Source organism: Aulonocara sp. 'chitande type north' Nkhata Bay, linkage group LG17 (genome assembly GCF_057382095.1).
Source record: "Aulonocara sp. 'chitande type north' Nkhata Bay isolate Kocher_YH1m ecotype deep benthic linkage group LG17, A_spYH_male_GT1.1, whole genome shotgun sequence".
NCBI lineage: Eukaryota > Metazoa > Chordata > Actinopteri > Cichliformes > Cichlidae > Aulonocara > Aulonocara sp. 'chitande type north' Nkhata Bay.
Genome location: NC_141360.1, coordinates 21,754,934 through 21,779,247, shown reverse-complemented (window position 1 = coordinate 21,779,247; position 24,314 = coordinate 21,754,934). Strand labels below are relative to the sequence as shown.

The following is a 24,314-nucleotide window of genomic DNA, read 5'->3' as shown; positions in this document are numbered from 1 at the left end:
TATATTTGCAGGAAAGGCTAACATTGTTATCTTTTTAAAAAAAAAAACAGCTAAACATGAGAGGCTTTTGGACAAAGTTTGTGTTCTCCATTCTTTAAGCACCGGTTCGAGCACCGTTTAAGCACCGGCACCATTTCAAAAATACCGGTTTGGCACCGGTGTCAGATAAAACCTACACGATACCCATCCCTAGTCAGTGATATCAATTCCTTCATCCGCCATGAACTGTAACTGTCTTTTACAGGCTGCCACAAGGCCAGGCATTGATGTGCACCAGGGGGAACTCGGGACCTACTACATGAGAGTAGAATCTAAAAATAGGTCCATCCTGATACCTAACAGTAGAGTCCTGTTGCCTAGTCTGTAGGGTGTCTGTGTGTGGCTCCATGGATATGACTCCTATGACCGCTGGGTGGCCAGTGTTGGACCTTTCAAATCTGGTATTCTATCTCAAATGCTACTTGGGCTCCAGAGTGAGCACTGTGCCCAGTCTACACTGCTTGTTATGAAGTTTGTATCTGATTTTGAAGTCATATTCTTGCTCTTGTAGTGCTCATACCATTCTTCCTTGCACAAAGGAGTAGATACCATCCTGCTGATGGTCTAAGGGCCTTCTACAACCCTATCCAGCTTTCCTTGTCATGGTCCTGGGCCATGTGGGCCCAGTATTCTTAGTTCCTTGTATTTTTGTATTTTGTTCCTTGCTTAGGCCATGTTTTCTGAGTTGCCCTGTTGTGTTGTTCCCTAAGTGTTTTCCCTTCATGGCTTTTACCCCCTGTGTGCCCCTCTGTGTATCTGTGAGCCCTCGTCTCTCCTTATGTTTTATTCCATGTTTCCCCTGCCCATTATGTCTAAGTTCTCCCCGTGCTCTCTCTTCCCCCTGTGTGCCCTCTATGTATTTATGAGCCCTCGTCTCCCTTTGTGGTTGTTTCATGTTTCCCCAGCCCGTTATGTCTGTGTTTTCCCCGTGCTCTCTCTCCTCCTGTCTGAACCTCTGTGCACTTCCTGTTTACTTTGTGACTCTCACGCCTGTACATGTCATGTTCAGTTCACCCCGCCCTGTCTCGTTATGATTATCAGTGTCACCTGTGTTCCCCGTGTGTTCCCACTTTCCTCGTTAACCCTCTGTGTATTTCTGTCTGCATCTCCCTCTGTTCGGCGTCGCGTTCTCCCTCATGCTGTGTGGATTTCCCTGTTTCTCTCTCCTTGTGCTTTAGTTTTCCCAGTTTAGTTTATTTTGTATTGTTTCTCGTGGCCAGCAATAAAGCTGTGTTTTTTGAGTTCATCCCCGTGTGTGTGAGTTTTGCGATTGGGTCCTCATCCTGCCTGCCACACAGCGATCCATGACAGAAGAACGCGACCAGTAATGGACCCAGCAAACTCTGTACGGAACCGGCAGCGTGCAGACTCCGCCTTCCCTAACGAGAGAAGGCAGGAGGCTCGGCATGCCCGGGAGCGCGAGTCTGCCTTCTATGGGACTCGATTGGCTCTAGGTGGGCCGCGCAGCCTCCAAACTGCAAACGCTGCTGCCTTTTCCCCACATCGTCCCACGGTGATAAGAGTTGGAGGATTCAGCCTATCGCCTGCCACAACTCCTCCGGCCTTCTCAACTTCCGGTTCACCTCCCCAGTCGCCGCCCACGTCCTGCGCAAAGAAGAGGGTTACTCGGCGGCCGAGGAGAGATTTCGTGCCTCCGACAAGCAGCCTATCTCCGCTGCAGTCCTTTGCGCTCTTCCTGGGACTTCCACGCTCGGAGCTGCACAAGCTCCCCGTCTCTCCGGCGCAGCCCGGTTCGTCATCGGCTCAGCCAGCCGACATCACCGAAGTGCCTGCGCCCACTGCCTCGGGAACTCACGGCACAGTTCCCAGGAATAAACGGCGCTCACGCTGTCGCCACCCTAAAGTTACTGAGCAAACTCCGGTGGTGAGTGACTCTGACAGTTTTTTTCATGCCACTTCCAAGTCGGACCGACTCGGACAATATTCTGCTCCTGAGTCCGCTGTTTTTCAGGTCCGTAACACATCAGAAATGAATAGTGAGTTTGAATATGACTGTGTTTCCAGGGCTCATAATGTTTCTAAGTTCACCTCCGCACCTATTAAGCATGAGACTGAGTTCATTACCCCCCTAGAGACTGCTGTTCATGCTGAATTAAAGAATCCTGGCACTGTAAGCTCCATGCGCGTCATCCCAGAGGCCATTAACTCCGTGTCTGGTAATTCTGGGTCGGTTAATCCTGAACCTGCATTACCTACCCTCACGCCCATGTTTCAGAGTGACTATTTTTCCTGTGCTCCTCCCAGGTCAGCAGCAATTAACACACAGACTGATAATCTCACCTTAGAGAAGCAAAAGACTATTGTTGAGCTGCATACTCATGAACAACACCGTGAAGTTAACAGTTCTGAGGTCCCTGTACCTGCTGAGTATAAGACTGTGAATGGTGTTTCTTCACTCCTGGACTATGCTGCTCTCCAACCTATATATTTAGAAACCGTTTGTGTGAATGCTCCTGTGTCCGCAACGGATCCCTTTGTGCTCGGTATTACTGACTCTGACTCTGCTAAACCTGGATCTTCCTGTGCTATGACTGTTTTAGAGACTGCTACTCCTAACATGGACAGCTTAAGGCCTACAGAGTTGCCAGGAGTGACTCGCCATGAATCTCTGTTCACTAACACTGCTTCTAGCTCCACTAACTCGATTTTCCCTGTGTCTGTTTCTGTTCCTGTGCTTCACTCTCCGCCTCCTGTTCCTGTAACCAGGGCAGTGCGGGCCCAGCTTTCCCTTGCTCCCGTACCAGTTCCTCGGGAGTGGGTGGCTGAGGTCCAGCTGGTCCCTGCTTCTGTCCCCAGCCTGGCAGAGGCGCAGTTCATCCCGGCACCCGTACCTGCTCCTCGGGTGGGGTTGATGGACACCCAGCCTTTGCCTGCTCCTGTTCTGGTTCCCCGGGTGAGGTCAGCCATGACCCTGCCGACTCCTGCACCCGTCTCAGTTCCTCGGGTGGGAGCGACAGAGGTCCAGCTAGCTCCTGCACCTACACCGGCCCCCAGGGTAAAGGCAGCCAGAGCCCAGCTCGTCCCTGCACCCGTATCTGTTCCTCGGGTGGGGATGGCTGGTGTTCGGCCAGGCCCAGCACCCATTCCTGTTCCCCGGAGGAGAGCAGCCCAGAGCCAGACACCTAATCTACCACAAGCGCAACTCCCACTACAACTGGCATTGCTGTCCATAACTCAGTCAGTGGCTCAGTTATTAGCACAGTTTCCTGTTTTGTCACCAGTTCAGTCTTTAGCACAGTTAACGGCTCCATTACCCACTCGGTCATCCGCTCTGTTACCACCTCAGTGTCTTACTCCATTGCCTGTTCAGTTAACGGCTCAGTCATTATTAGCTCTGTCATTACCTCTGTCACCAGCTCAGTTCATAGCACAGCAACCCGCTCAGACACTGCCAACCTCAGCTGGAAGCCTTTGTGAGCTTTCTCCGCCAGCTGAGGACTGCGTGGTGCTGACAAACTTTGGACAGACTGTTTGCCCTGCACAGCCCCAGCCGTTGCATCCTAAGCCGACTGCGTGCCCTGTGCAGCTACAGTTAGCGTCCCCTCAGCCAAAAGTCTCTGCACCTGCTGGTTCTGCATCCGTCTCCGCTGGGGGTTCAGGGGAACCCCTCCAGCCGCTCCTCGTCTCCGCTGGGGGTTCAGGGGAACCTCTCCAGCCGCTCCTCGTCTCCGCTGGGGGTTCAGGGGAACCTCTCCAGCCGCTCCTCGTCTCCGCTGGCGGCTCAGGTCAGCCCGGCCAGCACCTCCTCGTCTCCGCTGGAGGGTCCGAGGGGCCCGTTCAGACGTGGTCTGGTCCGGCCTCTGCATCAGCTGCACCCACGCCCGGTCCGGCCTCTGCATCAGCTGCACCCACGCCCGGTCCGGCCTCTGCATCGCCTTCAACGTCGCCCGGTCCGGCTTCGGTCTCTGCTTCTGCTCTGCCTGCTGCGGCTCCGGCTTCTGCTTTGCCTGCTGCGGCTCCGGCCTGTGCTTCGCCTGGTCCGGCCCCGTCATCGCCTGGTCCTGCCTCGTCTGGTCATGCCTCGACTGGTCCTGTGCCCACCAGGCCATGGCCAGCACGCCTGAGACTGGAGAGCCGCCGCCGCCTTCCGCGCGGCCGGCCTCCTGAACTGCTCCGTCGTCGTCTCCTTTGCCGCCGCCGCTGCCTTCCGCGCGGTCGGCCCCCTGAACTGCTCCGTCGTCTCCTTCGCCGCCGCCGCTGCCTTCCGCGCGGTCGTCCCCCTGAACTGCTTCGTCGTCTCCTTTGCCGCTGCCGCTGCCTTCCGCGCGGTCGGCCCCCTGAACTGCTCCGTCGTCTCCTTCGCCGCCGCCGCTGCCTTCCGCGCGGTCGTCCCCCTGAACTGCTCCGTCGTCTCCTTCGCCGCCGCCGCTGCCTTCCGCGCGGCCGGCCTCCGGACCAGCTCTGTCACCTGTGCCACCCGCCTGGTCGGCCCCCCGACCGTGTGACCCGTGAACTCTTGTGCCTGTGGGCTCTGGGTCGGCCCCCTGAACTTTATTTGGACTATGGTCATGTGCTCCTGTGTTTTCTGTTGTTTGTTTTGTTTCCCGTTCTGGTCCCTCCGTCCTGATCCCCCGCCTCCCGCCCTGGGTGGGTTGTTTTCTGTTTTTGTTTTGTTTCTCGGGTTTGGGCTGTCGGGAGCCAGCCCTTTAGGGGGGGGGGTGATGTCATGGTCCTGGGCCATGTGGGCCCAGTATTCTTAGTTCCTTGTATTTTTGTATTTTGTTCCTTGCTTAGGCCATGTTTTCTGAGTTGCCCTGTTGTGTTGTTCCCTAAGTGTTTTCCCTTCATGGCTTTTACCCCCTGTGTGCCCCTCTGTGTATCTGTGAGCCCTCGTCTCTCCTTATGTTTTATTCCATGTTTCCCCTGCCCATTATGTCTAAGTTCTCCCCGTGCTCTCTCTTCCCCCTGTGTGCCCTCTATGTATTTATGAGCCCTCGTCTCCCTTTGTGGTTGTTTCATGTTTCCCCAGCCCGTTATGTCTGTGTTTTCCCCGTGCTCTCTCTCCTCCTGTCTGAACCTCTGTGCACTTCCTGTTTACTTTGTGACTCTCACGCCTGTACATGTCATGTTCAGTTCACCCCGCCCTGTCTCGTTATGATTATCAGTGTCACCTGTGTTCCCCGTGTGTTCCCACTTTCCTCGTTAACCCTCTGTGTATTTCTGTCTGCATCTCCCTCTGTTCGGCGTCGCGTTCTCCCTCATGCTGTGTGGATTTCCCTGTTTCTCTCTCCTTGTGCTTTAGTTTTCCCAGTTTAGTTTATTTTGTATTGTTTCTCGTGGCCAGCAATAAAGCTGTGTTTTTTGAGTTCATCCCCGTGTGTGTGAGTTTTGCGATTGGGTCCTCATCCTGCCTGCCACACAGCGATCCATGACATTCCTAGACTAACTGCCTGTCACCTGGAATCTCCTCTAAGCTCTTGAGACTGTGCTGAGACACAGCAAACCTTCTGGCAATGGCAAGTATTGTTGATGTGCCATCCTGGAGGAGTTGGACTACTTATATAAACTCCAGGTATCATCTCATAACCCCAGCAGTGACATTGAGCCTAACCAAATGCAAAACTAGTAAAAACAAAAAGCAGTCCGAAAAGATGAGGAGGAAAAAAGACTCATTGGCCTCCGCCTGTAAAACCATTCCTGTTCTGGTGGTTGTCTCACTGTTGTCTCTCTATTGCACCAAAGCAGCTTAAACAGATTTAAAAAAAAAAAACTTCTACTACCTAACCAACCAGGTCAATAATCCACAAGTTTAATTGGCTCAATGCTGAACTCTGATTAAAAAGTGTTCCCATTTTCTTTGAGCCCTGTATATAAAAGGAGAGGCTTCCAGTTGGATAAAATAGTAAATGTCTGTTTGTGGTAATGTTCTTTATAAAGAAATGTTTCCATGTGGAATTAACATTTTACTTTCAAACTTTTTTCCTTGAGGGTTTTAGTCACTGAAGATGATTAGAAACAAGTTCAGATTTAAGAATTTAATTTTACAAAGCACACCACCCACACATTGACTTGCTGCAAAATGTCCATCGCTGCCATCTTCAGGTTGCAGCTTGAAATGCCAAACAAACGCAGATGATGCAGGCTATCAGGCGAGTAGGAGAGAACTCCTGTATACTGGAAATAATAATAATAATAATAATAATCACTCTTCAAATATTGAAAATAAAAGCTGTTTTTAGCATCTGCCTCCTTATTTAGAGGTATGTTTGTGCCCCAGTAGTCTTTCAGTACAGCTGATTGTGTTACTGGCACTGATTTTGCAAACATCACATAAATACCACAAGTGGAGAAAGTTTTCAAACATGCTGAAATACAGAGAAAAGAAACTTACACCTAGCGCATACCGTTAAATGACAGCAAAAATATTATAGTCTGTTAGAGACTTATTAATGTGTCACAAGCAGAGATGGGCAGTAACCCGTTACTGTTTTAAAGCAACGAGTAAAGTAAGGGATTACTCTCGCAAAAACGGTAATTAGATTACCGTTACTTTCCTGTAGGAACGCTGCATTACTGCGTTACTAAAACCGTGATTTTTTTGCGATAATGTCTCATGACAATGACGTAAGCGAGTGCGACGTTCGTGACAACAGCTGTGTGCAGATCAACAATGGATAATATATCGAGTACGGGAGAGAGTATGAGCATGCAGCGTTTAAAGCGTGGAAGTACTGACCTTACTTTGAGTTTGATTCCGTAAAAAGTGACAAAAACATTAGTGTCCGTTGTGAGTGGGAAGAAAACTTCTTTTTATAGCGAAAAAAACCCTAAACTTCCAAGCAAGCACCGAGTGCGCTACGACGTAATGGGAAATTCACAAGTTAAAAAAAGGAGACTTTTCCATTTGATTACATTTTGTATGATGGATTATGTAGAAAAAGTAGAATTGGGCTGAAAGATCTATCACTTTATTACCTATTCAGGTTGTAAATTGTGTTTTTAAAAAGTAACTAAGTAATTAATTACTTTTGAAAATAAGTAATCAGTAAAGTAACGGGATTACTTTTGGGGGGAAGTAATCAGTAATTAGTTACTGATTACTTTTTTCAGGTAACTTGACCAACACTGGTGTCAGGGACCAAGCAGTAAAGCATAAAGGACACCGGTGGTTTTAATTCAAAAAACGGGTTTTATTGACCCAAAAATATGAAAATATATTTAACAAAGCCAAAACTTAAACAGGCAGACCAATAAAAGCGGTCAACTCAACAGACTAAACTCAAGATAATAATTAACAAAACCTCAAACAAACATATGGTAAACTGACCTGCTGAAATGACACACAGGGGGACTTAAATACTGGTTTAGCTAAACCAAATGACACACACGGGGGAAAACAAGATGGCTGCCATATAACCAACTAATACAAAACATTTAAACAAACATGAAACACCCCCCAGGCAATGAAGCATGTGGTGCAATCCAATTAGGCTGTCAGCAGTACTTCAGGTCTCCCAGCCCTTTGCCACACCTTTTGCCAGACAGGAGGAGACACCAACCCCCAGGTAACTCAAACAAAGAAAGATGTATTAATATAACATAAAACAGAACTTTGACCTTGCAAGGTTAATATGTGTGCACGCCATATAAACATTGGAAGGTGTGATGGAAAAATGAATATATTTAATAAAGAAACGATATTGAACAATAAATAGAATATTTTAAAGTAGTGACTGTAAATTAAACTAAAGTGAATCAACGGGTAATGAGGTGTGGAGCTTACCATGTGTGGCATGCCATCACAACTGGTCACAAGTTCCGTTAAATAGTTGTGAGACAAGACAAATAAGCCACTGTTTAAATATGCTCCTGTAATAACATTTGCCTACCCCAAAAAATGTAGTTTTACAACCAATCAGAATTAATATGGAGCAGATCCAGGAGAGCCGTTACACCCTCTGTTACTGTGATTGTTCTGAAAATGGTGGCAATTTGTCCAGAGGCATTTGCAAAACAGTCCTAAAGCAGTCCTCTGAATGGAGTTAAAAGACTAAAATAATTATTTATAACTGATTCTAGACCCAAAAACCCAGACTTCCTATTTTAGTTTTTGGAAATAGAGCGATTGCCAATTTATTTTTAAAAAATGTCTAAAACAGACTAACATCCTTTAGATTTTCCTCCAAAAAACAATGATTATGCCCATAAAAGACTGTCATTCTGCAAAAACACAAGTTAGCTGCTAAAGATTAATGATTAATGATGGCACCTGCTTTGTGCTAACTAGATACCAGAAGCATGTTTAAACAGTAACAGAAATTTCCATGTTGATATGGGAAGCAGCTGTAATGGTTAAAGCTGATGCCATCAGGATGCTGCTGTTAGAAATTTGCTTCTGCTACTGAATACATGAAGGTATTTTGCTACAATGAAAAGTTTAAGTATCTATTGTTTTGATCCCCTTCCATTAAACACAAGATGAACATTTCAAGAAGGAAATGTTTTACACCATATACACCAAATTAGCATTTTCAGGCAACAGCTCCATAAAGCACCATGTGTTCATTCTGGACCATCTCATCAGCACCAGAAGCCCAGAGAGTGGAAGCGCATTAGTATCGTTGTCTTAATTTTGGGTGAAAGGGGGTCAGAGGTCAGGTGAGGGAAGGTTTAGGTTGGTATTTCACTCTGTCGTAGTCGTCGACTGTAGTTTCAACTGGAGGCTTCTTCCAGTATTTCTCCAGACCCAAAGCAAGACACAGAGCAATGGCTGTTATCTGCAACACACACACACACACACACACACACACACTGTGTATAATATTTTATACATCATTATTCATCACAGTAAAAATTGCACTGCAATTGCCTTGCAAAAGGGAAAAATCAGTGGTTGCCTGGTGACTTTTTCTTGTTGCACTTTTGGCTGGTTGAGACTGAAATCAAATTTCTGTGTAACACCCTGAATCTGAGCAAACGATTTTGATTGCAAGGCGATTGCACAGGTGGACCATTAGGGTCAACCTGTTTCCAAACAATCAATTTTGCAATGAAATCATAGAGTAAAAGCTTTTCTTGAAACTTCCAGTGTTTTAGAATGGATGGACACTATCAGAGAAACTCTTCCAGAAATTCTAGACAAGCACATATATAAACTAGACATTTCCAGAAATTAAAATTCATGTCTTGGGAACTTCTATGAACTTAAATTTCTCCTCTAATCCTTTTATACCCATATAAACCACGTTTATATGGGTATAGAACAACCATATAGCCTCTTCCTCAATCATGCAAACATATCTACAATCATAACTTTTAGATTTTAGAATTTTTGCATTCATGCATTTGTTAATTTCTTCAAGCAGCTGGAGTTTGTTCTCTTTTCAACTCTTTATATATTAAAAAAAAAGATATGGATCTTGGTTTTAAAGTAAGATAAAAAAAAAAGCTGAGTGTTTTTTTTCTTACTGCAATGGTGGCGAAAGCTGAAATGATTCCTATTCTGAGCTTGACTGGGAAACTCAGGTAGCTCTTTAGGATGGGACCACAGGGCTGCCAAAAATATAAAGGTGAAGAATCAACATGATTAAAAAAACGTCTGTTTTTGGCGTACATAAGTCAAATTTCCCTTTGCGTTTATTTGCTTCTGTTTGTCTTTATAACTAAACAACATTATAAAAGATTAACTGAACTAAAGAATAGAAAGACTAAACCAGACTGCCACTGGATCGAAGATGTACAGTGGGAAGATGGAAAATGTAAATTTAAAAGTATAATAGAAAATAGTAAAATAGAACAAAACATAAGAAAAAAGGATAATCAGGGAAACTAGTAAAGGAGAGCAAGAAAAAAGAAAAAATAACCAGAGAAAGGGAGAAAACACTGGAGAATTGTAGAAAGAAAGATGCTGAGGAAATAGTAGAACTGTGTGAAAATTAATGATAGAAGAAGAACAAAACCCTGAAGCAAATATTTACCTTGGAGTGCACAAACTGCTGGTTACTTCCCACCATCACACAAGGCTCATATGAGCTGGAATTACCAGGCTGAGATCTGTGGGCAAAAACAGAAAGCCAAAATTTAAGAGCCAAGACAACCCATCCATCCATCTTCTTCCGCTGGGGCCGGGCCGCAGGGGGAGTGGTCACTACCCACAGCTCTTTACCATAGGTAAGGGTAGGGACGTTGATCGACAGCTAAATAATTTAAAAATGTATTAAACTTAAATATTCAGTTCATTTCAATTTTATTTATACAGTGGCAAATCACAACAACAGTCGCCTCTGTTGTTGTGACCCTATATTGTAGGGTGTACCCTACCTTATTCTGAAAAACAGCTAAAAACTCAAGCAAATTACACATTTTCTAAACGTATGAAATAGAAATTATTTTAAAAAATTAGATAAAAAATGACTCTACAATTCAATATTCAGCTAATCTATCTAAAATCCAGTCTTAACATACCTTGACTCACTGGTATAGGTGGTTGTAGGAGGTGTACAGATACAGGAAAAAGGAAGCTGATTATCCCAGTCTTCAAATTTCCTCAAACCACAACAGGAGTCCTTGAAAACACACAAATATTATCATCAGTTAAAGCTCAAGGTTATCATTAGTCTTGGTGTTGAATTACTCATTCAGGTCATATATGTCTATAAAATTAGGTCATAGTTGTTGCTATGACAACAGGACAACAGGAAAAACTAAAAAGTTATATCACTTTTTCATTTCTTTATCCTTATTTTTTTTCTTTGTTTCACTTACCGACGTCTGAAGCTTATTTAATTCTTTCTGGATGTCAGCTGCTGCTTTGTGTAGGGGTGTCACATTGAGAAACAATTCATCCACGGCAAAGTCCATCTACAGTAAATAATATAAACGTTTGAAGAGTGATACACAAACACAAGCAGAGTTTTAAGAGTAATTAACTTTCATCTGTATTACTTTATTACTTATTTAGTCAGTTTACAGCCCAAAGATAACGGTTTCATATTTCATAGTCATTGCATACCTCCAGGGGGCACTGGTGACAAGAAAGCAAGGACTGTCTAAAAATACAGTAAGTGAAACGAACAGGTAGTTACCTGAGCTTGAACCTGAACCAGGGGTGAGGCAACGATCATTAGTGCCACAAACTCCACAAATGTCAGAGCAGAAAACTGGAAAAAAGATTACAGGTTAATGCCACTACTCTAGTGTGTGTGTTTGTACTTGTATGTGTATGTTTTGGGGGACCACTTTGGACCAATAACCTTTGTAGTGAGGACATTTTTGGAACACAGGGGCATTTGGGGGTCAGCCTCATTTAGGGACAGCAGCTTCAAACTTAGCTTTAGAATTTGGGTTAAAATTATGTTTTCGTATATATGCAATTAGGGATTAGGGGTTGGGAATACTTGTATCAGCTAGGATCCTCACAAAGATGCTACATTTGAACTTGTGGAGTGAAGAGCCCACTCCTGAAGACCTTCTATGACTCTGTGGTGGCCTCAGCTATCTTTTATGGTGTGATCTGCTGGGGCGGCAACATCTCTGCTGGGGACAGGAAGAGACTGAACAGGCTGATCAGAAGGGCCAGCTCTGTTCTAGGATGCGCTCTGGACCCAGTGGAGGTGGAGAGTGACAGGAGAATGGTGGCTAAGCTGTCATCCCTGTTGGACAACATCTCTCACCCCATGCAGGAGACTCTGACAGCACTGAGCAGCTCCTTCAGTGGCAGGCTGCGTCACCCACGGTGTGGGACGGAGAGATTTTGCAGGTCTTTCCTCACCACTGTTGTCAGACTCCACAACAAAGACTTCAACTGACCAAACACACACATCCACACATGTGCAATAGCAACAACACTAAGTGCATTACTCTTTTTCTGGCATCGTTGTATTATACTCAATTGTATATAGCATTTGTATTCTATTTTATTCGATTGCATATAGTATTTTATTTTATTCTATTTTATTGTGTACAGTATCTTATGGATATCTTATTCCAGTGTTTGTTCTCTATTTTTTTCTATGCAACTTTGTACATAGAAAAAATGTACAAATTTATTTTATGTTATCTTATCTGCTTTACTGCTTTAACAAAACTAATTTTCCATGCGTGGGACTAATAAAGTTTATTTTATTTTATCTTATCTTATCTTATCTCATCTTATCTTATTTTAACAAACACATGTATGAATTTGTGTTACTCACCACCAACAGCAAAGATTTGTAGTCCAAAGAGGCAGCAGATATGCCCAGAACAGACAAAACCATTGTGAGTGGACCAAACACCTGCAGGACCAGTAAGCCATTACTAATGGACAGCTGGTCAAACAACTGAAAGAGAGAACGTCAGATAACAAATATATTTTATTTAACCTAAACAAAAGGAATAAATAACAAATATTTATAATAACAACTATTGAATATGCAGAACAGTATCTGAGACCATTTCTAATGAGGCAATGAACAGGATCAGCAGAAATGGTAAATGGTATAGCCTGCATTTGTATAGCGCTTTACTTAGTCGCTAAGGACCCCAAAGTGTTTTACACGACATAGAGTCATTCACCCATTCACACACAATCACACACTTGTGATGCAGTGTGGAGCAGAAGGTCCAGATGCATCTTTTAGATTATGTGCCAGATCCTTGCAAGTCCTTTTCCTATTTAGGACATGACTTTGAGATACCACTCATCTGCTGTTGTTAGTCTTTAGGCCTGGCACTTCTTTTGCCCACTCCTTGTCCAGGTTCCTCAGATATTTTAAGGACACATAGCACACCATGTTGAGATATGCCAAGTTTTCAGCTGCTAGCTCTCTGGGAATCACCTTGTTGGTGCAAAAATATCATTTTATGTCTGTAAAACTGTGCCATCTTTGGCATTTTTATAGATTCAACAAAAGAAATAGGAAAAAGTGACATGTTTGTGACACACTTCCGGTAATGAAGTGCTTGAAGATGCTACTGAAAATTAATTTATTGGTGAAGTTGATTGTCACATAACACTGATTCATTGTTCGAGTTAGGTGCCTTTTTGTGCTTGAATTATTCTTAAGTTGGTTTTCTGTGGCTAAAAAAAGAAATCAATCCTCTAAAATTGTCAAGTATACTGGCTGGAATGAAAGTGAGGATAAAGCAGCCAGTGTCCAAAGAAAACTTTGAAAGACCCTCAGAAATCCTGGGAAACTATATTAAAGACCACTCTAAAGACTTCAAGAAGGTCTGGCTACTTGGAAGCAAACTATAACCAAATGACGGGGGATGGGTACTATTTAGCAATAATATAAAAGATAAAATATGTAAAAATGAAAATGTATAAAATAACTACTAAATGCAGTAACTAATAACAGCACAGCAATACACAATTATATTATTATAATTATTATATATATTCAAATATGCCTTTAGTTAACCATAGTCTGTTTTTAGCAAAAAATAGAAAGAACTTTGGAAATCATACACGTTGATTAGTATCTATGTATGTATGTATGTATGTATGTATGTATGTATGTATGTATGTATGTATGTATGTATGTATCTATCTATCTATCTATCTATCTATCTATCTATCTATCTATCTATCTATCTATCTATCTATCTATCTATCTATCTATCTATCTATCTATCTATCTATCTATCTATCTATCTATCTATCTATCTATCTATCTATCTATCTATCTATCTTCTTCCTATCAGTGCTAGAGTCCAAGCTACATTACAAGTGGCAGGCTCACAGTTGCATTGTGGATAATGTATGCACCAGAATCTTACAAGAAAGTAGAAGTTGTGTTATAAAATGTCAACTATGAGTCTGAGGAAATATAATGTGAAATTAGAGCTGTTTCACTACATAGTTGATTCTTGTATAAAAAAGTGTGGTGAAAAAAATCCCATTTTACCTCTGCAACAGGTATATCATCAATGGGGGAAAAAGCAGCACCAATCATCACAAACCCAGACACCTGCATAATAAAAATGAATAAAGAATAAAAATAGTAAAAGGCAATGACTCAAACTGGTTTACACAAAAGTGGCTGTTGGTTGGTTTCACAGATCAGGAAGTCTTTAACAGCAGAAACATTCCTGTGAAATGCCTTCTCTTCCCCAGAGAGACTGGGAACTCTGACAGCTTTATATCACAAATGTAATCTGTCTCACAGTCAGCAAGTTGAAACTTTCCAAAACAGTCCAACTACACCTTAAACACTCATGGTTGTCTCATTCTTTGACTTCCACATTCCCAGCCTCTGTTGGCTTACTTAGTGAATATTCTCTCTGCAACTTGTCTTACGCAGTTTAAATGAACAGAAAAAAACAATAAAAACACTCACACATTTATTTCTATTATTTCTAGATGTTGCTTAAACTTAGTGGAGCACCAAGTAAGCTCCTGAGTTTGAGCCCCAGCATTCACAACCACAGAGATGCAAAATGTATACAGTGGGGCAAAAAAGTATTTAGTCAGCCACCAATTGTGCAAGTTCCCCCACCTAAAATGATGACAGAGGTCAGTAATTTGCACCAGAGGTACACTTCAACTGTGAGAGACAGAATGTGAAAAAAAAATCCATGAATCCACATGGTAGGATTTGTAAAGAATTTATTCGTAAATCAGGGTGGAAAATAAGTATTTGGTCACCTCAAACAAGGAAAATCTCTGGCTCTCACAGACCTGTAACGTCTTCTGTAAGAAGCTTTTCTGTCCCCCACGCGTTACCTGTATGAATGGCACCTGTTTGAACTCATCATCTGTATAAAAGACACCTGTCCACAGCCTCAAACAGTCAGACTCCAAACTCCGCCATGGCCAAGACCAAAGAGCTTTCGAAGGACACCAGGAAAAGTATTGTAGACCTGCACCAGACTGGGAAGAGTGAATCTACAATAGGCAAGCAGCTTGGTGTGAAAAAATCAACTGTGGGAGCAATCATCAGAAAATGGAAGACATACAAGACCACTGATAATCTCCCTCGATCTGGGGCTCCACGCAAGATCTCATCCCGTGGGGTCAAAATGATCATGAGAACGGTGAGCAAAGATCCCAGAACCACACGGGGGGACCTGGTGAATGACCTGCAGAGAGCTGGGACCAAAGTAACAAAGGTCACCATCAGTAACACACTACAACGGCAGGGAATCAAATCCCGCAGTGCCAGACGTGTTCCGCTGCTGAAGGCAGTGCATGTCCAGGCCCGTCTGAAGTTTGCCAGAGAGCACATGGATGATACAGCAGAGGATTGGGAGAATGTCATGTGGTCAGATGAAACCAAAGTAGAACTTTTTGGTATAAACTCAACTCGTCGTGTTTGGAGGAAGAAGAATACTGAGTTGCATCCCAAGAACACCATACCTACTGTGAAGCATGGGGGTGGAAACATCATGCTATGGGGCTGTTTTTCTGCCAAGGGGACAGGACGACTGATCCGTGTTAAGGACAGAATGAATGGGGCCATGTATCGTGAGATTTTGAGCCAAAACCTCCTTCCATCAGTGAGAACTTTGAAGATGAAACGAGGCTGGGTCTTCCAACATGACAAAGATCCAAAACACACCGCCCGGGCAACAAAGGAGTGGCTCCGTAAGAAGCATTTGAAAGTCCTGGAGTGGCCTAGCCAGTCTCCAGACCTCAACCCCATAGAAAATCTGTGGCGGGAGTTGAAAGTCCGTGTTGCTCGGCGACAGCCCCAAAACATCACTGCTCTCGAGAAGATCTGCATGGAGGAATGGGCCAAAATACCAGCTACTGTGTGTGCAAACCTGGTAAAGACCTATAGTAAACGTTTGACCTCTGTTATTGCCAACAAAGGTTATGTTACAAAGTATTGAGTTGTATTTTTGTTATTGACCAAATACTTATTTTCCACCCTGATTTACGAATAAATTCTTTACAAATCCTACCATGTGGATTCATGGATTTTTTTTTTTCACATTCTGTCTCTCACAGTTGAAGTGTACCTCTGGTGCAAATTACTGACCTCTGTCATCATTTTAGGTGGGGGAACTTGCACAATTGGTGGCTGACTAAATACTTTTTTGCCCCACTGTACCATGCAGGGGCTTGTCCTCCCATGATGGTTCCTCTTCTTGCTCCTCTCCTTTCTCTGGTTTCTGCTGCCTGAGGTATTCACTAAGCACACTATCAGTTGTGAGGCCATCTTCCTGATGTACTCATGGATCTTTGTTGTTTCGTCCTAGACCGTGGTTATGACACTCCCTAGTCCCCTGCCTCCTTCCTTCCTCTTATGAACTTAAAAAGTGAAGGTTCTAAAATTGTTGCTAAAAGACCTCCACATTATTTTAGTGTTTTAGTGTAGTGAAGAGAGATTTATTAGTAAAAAGATTAAATCAAGACTAAATGTTTACTTTAAATAAAAGAAAATCTTTTTGAGTACCACACAGTGCAAGATTTTGGCAACATAACACACCACCTAAAATATTTTAATGTTTAGATAAGTATTAAGAATACATGAAAACAAATACTTCACCCAAAAAAACAAGAAAAAAAGTTGATTCTATGCTGTTTTCTCTCGTTTTAAATATAGGGCTGCTTTAAGTTTTTATGTATTATGTGTTTTATTTTTATTGTTTTGTTTTATTTTATTGTTCTTAACATATTTAATGTACAGCACTTTGGTCCTGTGCTGGGTATTTTAAAGTGCTTTATAAATAAAGATTGATTGGATTTAAACGCAACATATAATAGTTGCCAAAAATTAGACAAATATAATCTTGCACCTGCTACCAGAAAGCAGTTGCTAGTTATTACCACAATTATCACAAATATGTATTTGAACCCAGAATGAAACTAAATTTTGTACGTGCTCAACGCAAAATAATTACATGTCTACAAAATTATAAGTAAAAGAAAAAAAGTTAAAAACAAACATACTGTTTCTGCTTTTCACCTTCTGTTTACAAGACTGTAGTTACATTGAAATTCATTAATTAGCACATGTAATCAACACCTGAATGACACACTGTGTATTTCAAAAATAGTAGATTAAGATTTTAGACCATTATAATTTTTTAAGATTACCTTTTTAAAATTTTCATTTTTTAAAGATCCAATCACCTCCGACAGCCCACACAAACATGCAGTTAACAATTAGCAGTGTGCTTACCAGTAGCAACACAGTAACACAGATAGCAAGTCCTCGCAAGTAGCTCCTGCAGCGAGCCATGGCTGCTGTCTGAGCGAGTCCAGTTAAAATAGAAACAGAGTAAAGTCCAGAGCCCACTCCTGTGTGATGGATGTTGTTTAAAGCTCCGTGTTTGGCGGCAGAACGAATAACATGACCAAGTTTGGAAGATTGGCTGAGAGGAAAAGAGAGAAGGGGAGAAGAGGAGAGGAGAGGTTATTCCAGGTAACAATAACAACTAATTAAGCGTGGAGGGTGATTGAAATAGAGATATGAATGTCAGTAAGAAAACAGGAAGGTAAATGACAAAGAAGTATGAAAAAGAAAGTGAAAGTGACAGGAGGAAAGGGAGGAAAATAAGTAACAAGTGTGATGAAAGGACACAGGGAAGACAAATAGCATTTCTAATGTGAAAACGTGTTTATTTTTACACCATAAACAAACAAACAACAGCCCAACTTCATTGTTGCATGGCAACTGCAGACCCAACAATCCTGCTCCACAACTCCTTCCTTCACCTTTTCCTTCTGTCCTTTCAGCACTGTTCAGAACAGCATGTGATGGGCCAAAAGCATCTCAACTGAGCATAAATCATCGTTCTACCTGGAGAGGTGAGCTGCAAACTTAAATTTCTTGCAATTATCGTTACCCAGAAGAAGAAGAAGAAGAAGTATCCTTTATTGTCATTATGTGTTCACACATAACAAACTCTCAGCACACACCAGAAGGTTGTTATATTAGTGGATCAGTTTGTGTGTGTCTTTAAGAAATACTGTTATGGGCCATTGCACATACGACCTCCAAAAGTGATTATCTTTTTGAACTGATTTAGACCACTGCTTCCAGGATTTTTTTGGAAGGATGTTTTAGCCGAAGTTAAATTGGACATTTTCCATTATTTTTACCTATGTTTTGATACCAGGAACATCTTCTAGCTGTGATTGATGCAGTTTTGCTATGGAAAACTGGATTCCATGATCTTGATGCACAAAGTCAGCTACAATAAGATGTTAATTTGGCTTCAGTTTGATTTGTATATTTGTGATCAAGTTATTTGCTTGGACTTATCAAAATAATATTTCAATTTCATATCAGTGTTATTTTGTAGTAAGTGCTGTACCAGGACGGGAGTAAAATAGACTGGAATCCAGCAGAGTCATTAAACTGGGTGCTGTGTTGACTTTAGGTTAAAAATAGCTGCAGGGGATGGACCAGCAGAGTGTGTTTATGGCCAAACTTATGTGTGTTAGAGAAACAGTCATAAACAGTGTCCCTGGTTGTTTCCCAGCAGACATTTACAGATTTGGGCAGAAATATAAAAATATCTCTGGAATCAGCCACATTAGCCAAAACAGTGGTAATGACGTGTGCAGTGTAAACATCCATTGCGGCTGTGAGATACCAGACGTAACTCTTGTTCTATGAGCAATTAATACCATAAGGCTTGGCTGCTTTGTTATTCTGACTGTTCCAAGCTGTTTCTGCAACATCTTCCTGATTGTTTTTGCTGAACGCAGGTGGTTTTCTTTCTGAGGAATTTAAATTTTATGCAGAAGGGGAGGGGCCAGGTTTAGTTTCCAAATTTCACGCCATCACACAGTTTGGCTTTGACTCACTAAGAACAGTGGTGTTGCTTGTCCTGTCATTTGTGTTTGGTAGTCAGCTATCTTATTTTCTTTAATTATGGATGTCAAGAAATAGATAAAAACTTCACTGTCAATTTAAACACCCGAAGTACTCAGATTGAAAGTGTAAAGTATAAAATGAATATTTAAAAAAAATTCCTTACTTTGTTATATTACATTACATATTTTGATTTTTATTTGTTTATTTTTAACAGGCACAGTGTAGATTAATAAACACTGTTATTTCTTTTCATCTGCAATCCCTCGCTAAATATCTAACCCGATGGTAGTTATACACTGAAACATACACATAACCGCACTGTATTAAGCATTAGTGAGATAATGGTGAATACTTCATTTATAAAGCATTATGCCTTATTATTATGTAATTTATAGATACAGATCTAAATGGTTTAGCCTTGATTAATAAGCTCATATATAATGAGACTAATGATAGCATTTTTATATAACATCAATTACAGATTTTCCATTTCGACAAATCTGTGCAAAAATATGGATTCATTTTCATTTTCTGTCTGATAGTCACACTGTTATGATGTTCTGATGGCAAAAACAAAATTAAGTTCCCTTTTTGAACGTGGTCGGGTTGTTGAACTGCATAAGCAGGGTCTCTGGCAGCATGCCATCGCATCTGAGGTGGAAAGCAGTAAGACAGTCATTTGGAATTTTTTTAATGGGTTATGGAATATAAGAGTCAAGTGGAAGACAAAAAAGTTTCCACAGCACTGAGTCGGAGGATCCATTTGGCTGTCTGTCAAGACTCTGGGCAATCCTTGACCCAAATTAAGGTTGTTACTGGTGCTGACTGCAGCCCCTTAACATCAGATGGCATCTGAGACTGAAGGGCTTCAAAAACAAAAAACGCCAAAGGCCTTGTCTCCTTGAACACCACAGAACTGACCGTTTGGACTTTACAAGAAAGCACCAAACATGGGACATTGAAAGGTGGAAGAAAGTTTTATTCTCTGATGAGAAAAAATGCAACCTTGATGGTCCTGATGGTTTCCAACATGGCAAGACAAGCAGATCCAACGTGAGATGTTTTCTACGCACCATCCTGCACGGGGGCGCCATAATGATCTGGGGTAATGGTGGTAAATTTGATTCTTTTTACTGAATTGAGTTTCAATGAGTCACTCACCAAAGTGAATCGGGTTCTTTTGAGTCATTTGAGTCACTGAGGCAGTTGCCCAGAGAGTGCAAAAAATGTACATTTTCACTCAAACTTAATTTATTTCTCTTTTCATGTATATCCTACTGCTAAGATGAGTGATTGAAAAAGAAAAACAACTATTTTTATAGAGTAAAAAAAAGCACAAAAAAAAGATTTCTAAAGGGAACATTTATTTTATTTATTTTTATTTATTTTTATTTGTATTTTCCTCAAATGTGTCAAATATATATATATTTTTAAATGTCCACTGAGCTGTGAGCCAGGGGGCAGTAATGCACCTTAACATTGGTTGCCAACCAAGAAGAAGAAGGAGCTGTGAGCCAGGACTGACGTTGAGTGAGTCCTGAGTGATTCGTTTATGCTACGATTCATCACAGAAGGGAGTGAGTAGGGTTGCCAACTCCCTGAAAAATAAATAAGGGACACCTCGTGGCCAGGGCCGGGCGACCCAGTTGTCTTCACCCTTCCCAGTGTGGTGAATTTTCTAGCTCTTTTTTTGTGTGTGAAATTATTTTTTTAACCATTTGACTTGAAGTTGATTTAAGTAGATGCATATTCTATTCTTTGTGATATGAACACATGTGAAACAAATGATCATTTAGCCATTTATTTTTAGCTCAAAATGACAACATTAACACAGTAAAACAGGTCTCTTTCTTAAACAGAAGCCTGTCATGCTTAACTTTTGAGAATATAAGTAAATCTTTCTTTAAAAGAACTCTGTCCTGCTTAACTTAAAATAATAGAAAACAATAGAAAGAAAAACATTCTTGTAACAGTGCACATTTAGTGCATTTAGTACAATTGGCTTCAGTTGAGGTATTATTTCAGCTTTTCTAATGCTAATCAGCTGCTCCTGTTTGTAAACCCGCTTGTTCCCATGATTACGCATCTTAACTCATCATCATTATTCATCTATGTATTACTTTTATGTATTAGTCATTAATTTGTTGTAATCATCTATCCTTGCAGTTGTTTATTACACAAAATAAGTTATATTATCACACTTCTGGCCACATAGCGCTGATATTCACTGCACATGCCCATATTAACTTTTTCCAGCCAGGTGTTTTCCTTTTCCCATTCTTCCCTTTCTCTGAGGGAAACAAACATAGCTGCTCTAATGCTGGGCTTACACTGTGCGGTTTTAGGCCCATTTTGAGCCGATTTTTGAGTGATCGGACCGATTTTGGCCTTCATCGTGCGTCGTGTAGTATACGTGGGGTAACGAGAAGTGATTAACACCTCACGACCAGCTCCCGATCATCAATCGCTCGTGAGGGTGTCACCACAGGCGCTCACACTGCTCACGCGCAAACACGTAAACGTCGGTGAAAAAGACGGCGTGATCTGGACACAAGCGAGTGTCTGCCCAGCATTAGGTGTACTGTCATCCGAGACTTGCACCGCAGTGTCGGCGTTTGTTTCCCTGTTGGCCATGCTTCTTGTTGTGGTCATCTTTTGTCTTCCGGTATTTTCTCCGCAAGCGACCTTTCCTCGACCAATGAGATGAGCGGTAATCTGAATTGTCATACTCGAATTGTCATAAGTGTGCTGCCAGCTCATTGGTCACAAAGCAGGAGAGGGGCTGGGAATTATGTTTTAAAACAAAGCGTTAATTCCATTAAAAGTTATAGACTACTTTTGATTCTCACTGTATTATGGGACAAAGTGCGTCCCTTATTAGCTCAATACGGGACATGTACTTTTGTTTCTAAATACGGGACGATTCCGTTTTTTAAGGGACGGTTGGCAACCCTAGGAGTGAGTGAGTGAGTAAGTGAGTTATTTGTTTATGCTACGATTTAGCTCAGGAAAGGAGGGTTTTTTCTTCCAGTTCAGAGCAGAAATGTTTTTGTTAAGAAACTTGCTGTTGTTTTTTCCCCACAATTTTAATGGTAAGCTAGATATATTTCTACTAATAAAATTAGTCAGCAACAGGGATGAGTCAGTGAGTCAGTTGGGGTGTGAAACATGATTCACGAGTCAGTAAAGTGATTCTCGAGTATTGAGAATCACTTAACTTTTCATGATTTGCACATCACTAATCTGGGGTGCTTTTTCCTTCAGTGGAACAATGGAGCTTCAGGAGGTGCATGAGCGTTAAATGGTCCACTAGCATCATATATTTTGAAGGTTAACATTAGTTAAATTAGCTAGCATAAAGCCAGTGTGTCCAGCTCTGCTATATGTGATGTGTCCAGAGCTTCCAACAGACTCGAGCATCACCTCTGCTCTCTACAGTTAAGTTAAAGTAAAACCTTCACGGGTCTCCAGAAAACAGTAATGAGCTGAAGTAACATGAAAACAAAATTTTAACTCGTTATCTTTAAGTTATGTTAACATAATCCTACTGAAGATCTGCCTGAAAAGTAAGTTCCGTAATTTAAACAGTAACCAAATGCTGTATGAAGTTAATCCAATATTTAACTTTAAACTTCATCACCTAAAAAGGCACCCACAAACCCCATCCTTCCCGAGGTACGAGTTAAGTTATTTAAGGTGCCTAGTTCTGCTGGAAGTTTCTTCTTGATGGTACTTTAATTCTCAAAAAACACTTGCTCACAGGGCATCATATATTTGTCGGGATTTTCTATGTATTATTGTTATTACTTTACTAGGGATGGGAATTTAGATGAATTTAACGACTCTGATACCTTTTTACCGATATCACTTAAGGATTCGATTCCTTATCAGTTCTCTTATTGATTCTCATTGGGTTCTTGCCCGCTCCGCTTTGAGCGTTACCACCATTACTAAGCAGCATATCAAACATTACATTTGTGCAAATTAGGATTAGAATTAGAATTAGAATTCAACTTTATTGTCATTGCACATTGTCATTGTCATTTGGATGCATTTCCTCAGTGTTGGGTCATTACTCAAAAAAGTAATGTAATAATAATAATAATAATGGATTGGATTTATATAGCGCTTTTCAAGGCACCCAAAGCGCTTCACAATACCACTATTCATTCACTCTCACATTCACACACTGGTGGAGGCAGCTACAGTTGTAGCCACAGCTGCCCTGGGGCAGACTGACAGAAGCGAGGCTGTCATATCGCGCCATCGGCCCCTCTGGCCAACACCAGTAGGCGGTAGGGTAAAGTGTCTTGCCCAAGGACACAACGACCAGGACAGAGAGCCCAGGGATCGAACCGGCAACCTTCCGGTTACAGATATTACACAGAACACATTTATTAAAAGTAATGCACTACGCTATTTAATTACTCCAGGGAGAAAAATAGTTGAAAGTGTTAGTTAGCAGAATAATGCCGTTGTTTCTGTCATTGGATGCAGTTTGCAGTTCAACATTATGCTCTTGTCCTTTTGTGCAATAAAAATAAAAGTAAGGTCCACATCCATGCTATGGTAAATGACCTGCATTTGTATAGCGCTTTTCTAGTCCCTAAGGACCCCAAAGCGCTTCACACTACATTCAGTCATTCACCCATTCACACACTGGCGATGGCAAGCTACGTTGTAGCCAAAGCTGCCCTGGGGCGCACTGACAGAGGCGAGGCTGCCGGACACTGGCGCCACCGGGCCCTCTGACCACCACCAGTAGGCAAACACGGGGTTAGTATCTTGCCCAAGGATAATTGGCATGCAGCCAGGAGGTAGCCTGGGATTGAACCACCGACCTTCTGATTAGTGGCTGACCTGCTCTGCCACCTGAGCTACAGCTATAAACTATCCTGCTATTTTCCTCCCTCGATAACTGAAATCAGCTGATAGCAGCGCAAGTACAAGAACCAATAAGCAGTACCAATAGGCAAACAGACTAACGATTCCAAGGAATTTGACTACTAGGAACGGTTCTCGTCGATTCCCATTCCTAGTCTTTAACTTACAACACAGCACATTGAAGCGACTGCTGTTGTGATTTGCCACTATACAAGTATAACTGAATTGCTAAGCTAAACAGAGCTATCACATCATTTCGCATGGAACATGCAGCTAAATAAACAAATGTTTCTATATACTGAGGTGTCAGAACTCACAGGGAAGGTTGTCAGATTTTGTCTTTATTGGGTAAATAGTTAAGGCATCAAGCTTTGGAAATGCATTCCACAACTTAATTTATTTTGGGTTTAAAAGTCCTGTTTCTGTCCATGTACAAAGGTAGATTTTTCTTTATCCGATTTCAGAATTATTGGGAGTAACCAGAATCTGTGTGATATCCACTTGGAATTCTAAATGTCATTTCTATTGTTACATTTTTTATAAATTGTGTTTATAAACACAAAAATGTGACAACTCCATAATGATATTAATAAAAATGGTTTAATATATTAGAATTTTCTTTCTCAGATCAAGTCCATCATTAACTCACTTTGATCTCCCCATCTGATAGTTGAT

General features: G+C 41.8%; 1 protein-coding gene across 1 annotated transcript; it reads right to left on the bottom strand.

Annotated features, from left to right (window-relative positions):
• Window positions 1-7,188: 7,188 nt before the first annotated feature.
• Window positions 7,189-17,238, bottom strand: LOC147310049 (uncharacterized). Its single transcript, XM_086269408.1, has 9 exons — window positions 17,112-17,238; window positions 13,890-13,952; window positions 12,195-12,320; window positions 11,085-11,159; window positions 10,765-10,860; window positions 10,465-10,565; window positions 9,978-10,053; window positions 9,469-9,552; window positions 7,189-8,777 (listed from the first exon to the last, which is right to left on the bottom strand). Exons 1-9 carry the CDS (start codon window positions 17,169-17,171, stop codon window positions 8,655-8,657), a joined length of 804 nt encoding a protein of 267 aa, XP_086125534.1. The 5' UTR covers window positions 17,172-17,238; the 3' UTR covers window positions 7,189-8,654.
• Between the last annotated feature and the right edge of the window lie 7,076 nt (window positions 17,239-24,314).

Bases quoted from the DNA above. Each gene is read 5' to 3' on its own strand.
- LOC147310049 (XM_086269408.1), bottom strand. From the start codon at position 17,171: ATGGCTCGCTGCAGGAGCTACTTGCGAGGACTTGCTATCTGTGTTACT. The intron at 13,953-17,111 runs GTAAGCACACTG...TTTATTATGCAG, and splicing joins GTGTTACTGTGTTGCTACTG to GTGTCTGGGTTTGTGATGAT. The intron at 10,054-10,464 runs GTATGTTAAGAC...TTTTGCCCACAG, and splicing joins ACCTATACCAGTGAGTCAAG to ATCTCAGCCTGGTAATTCCA.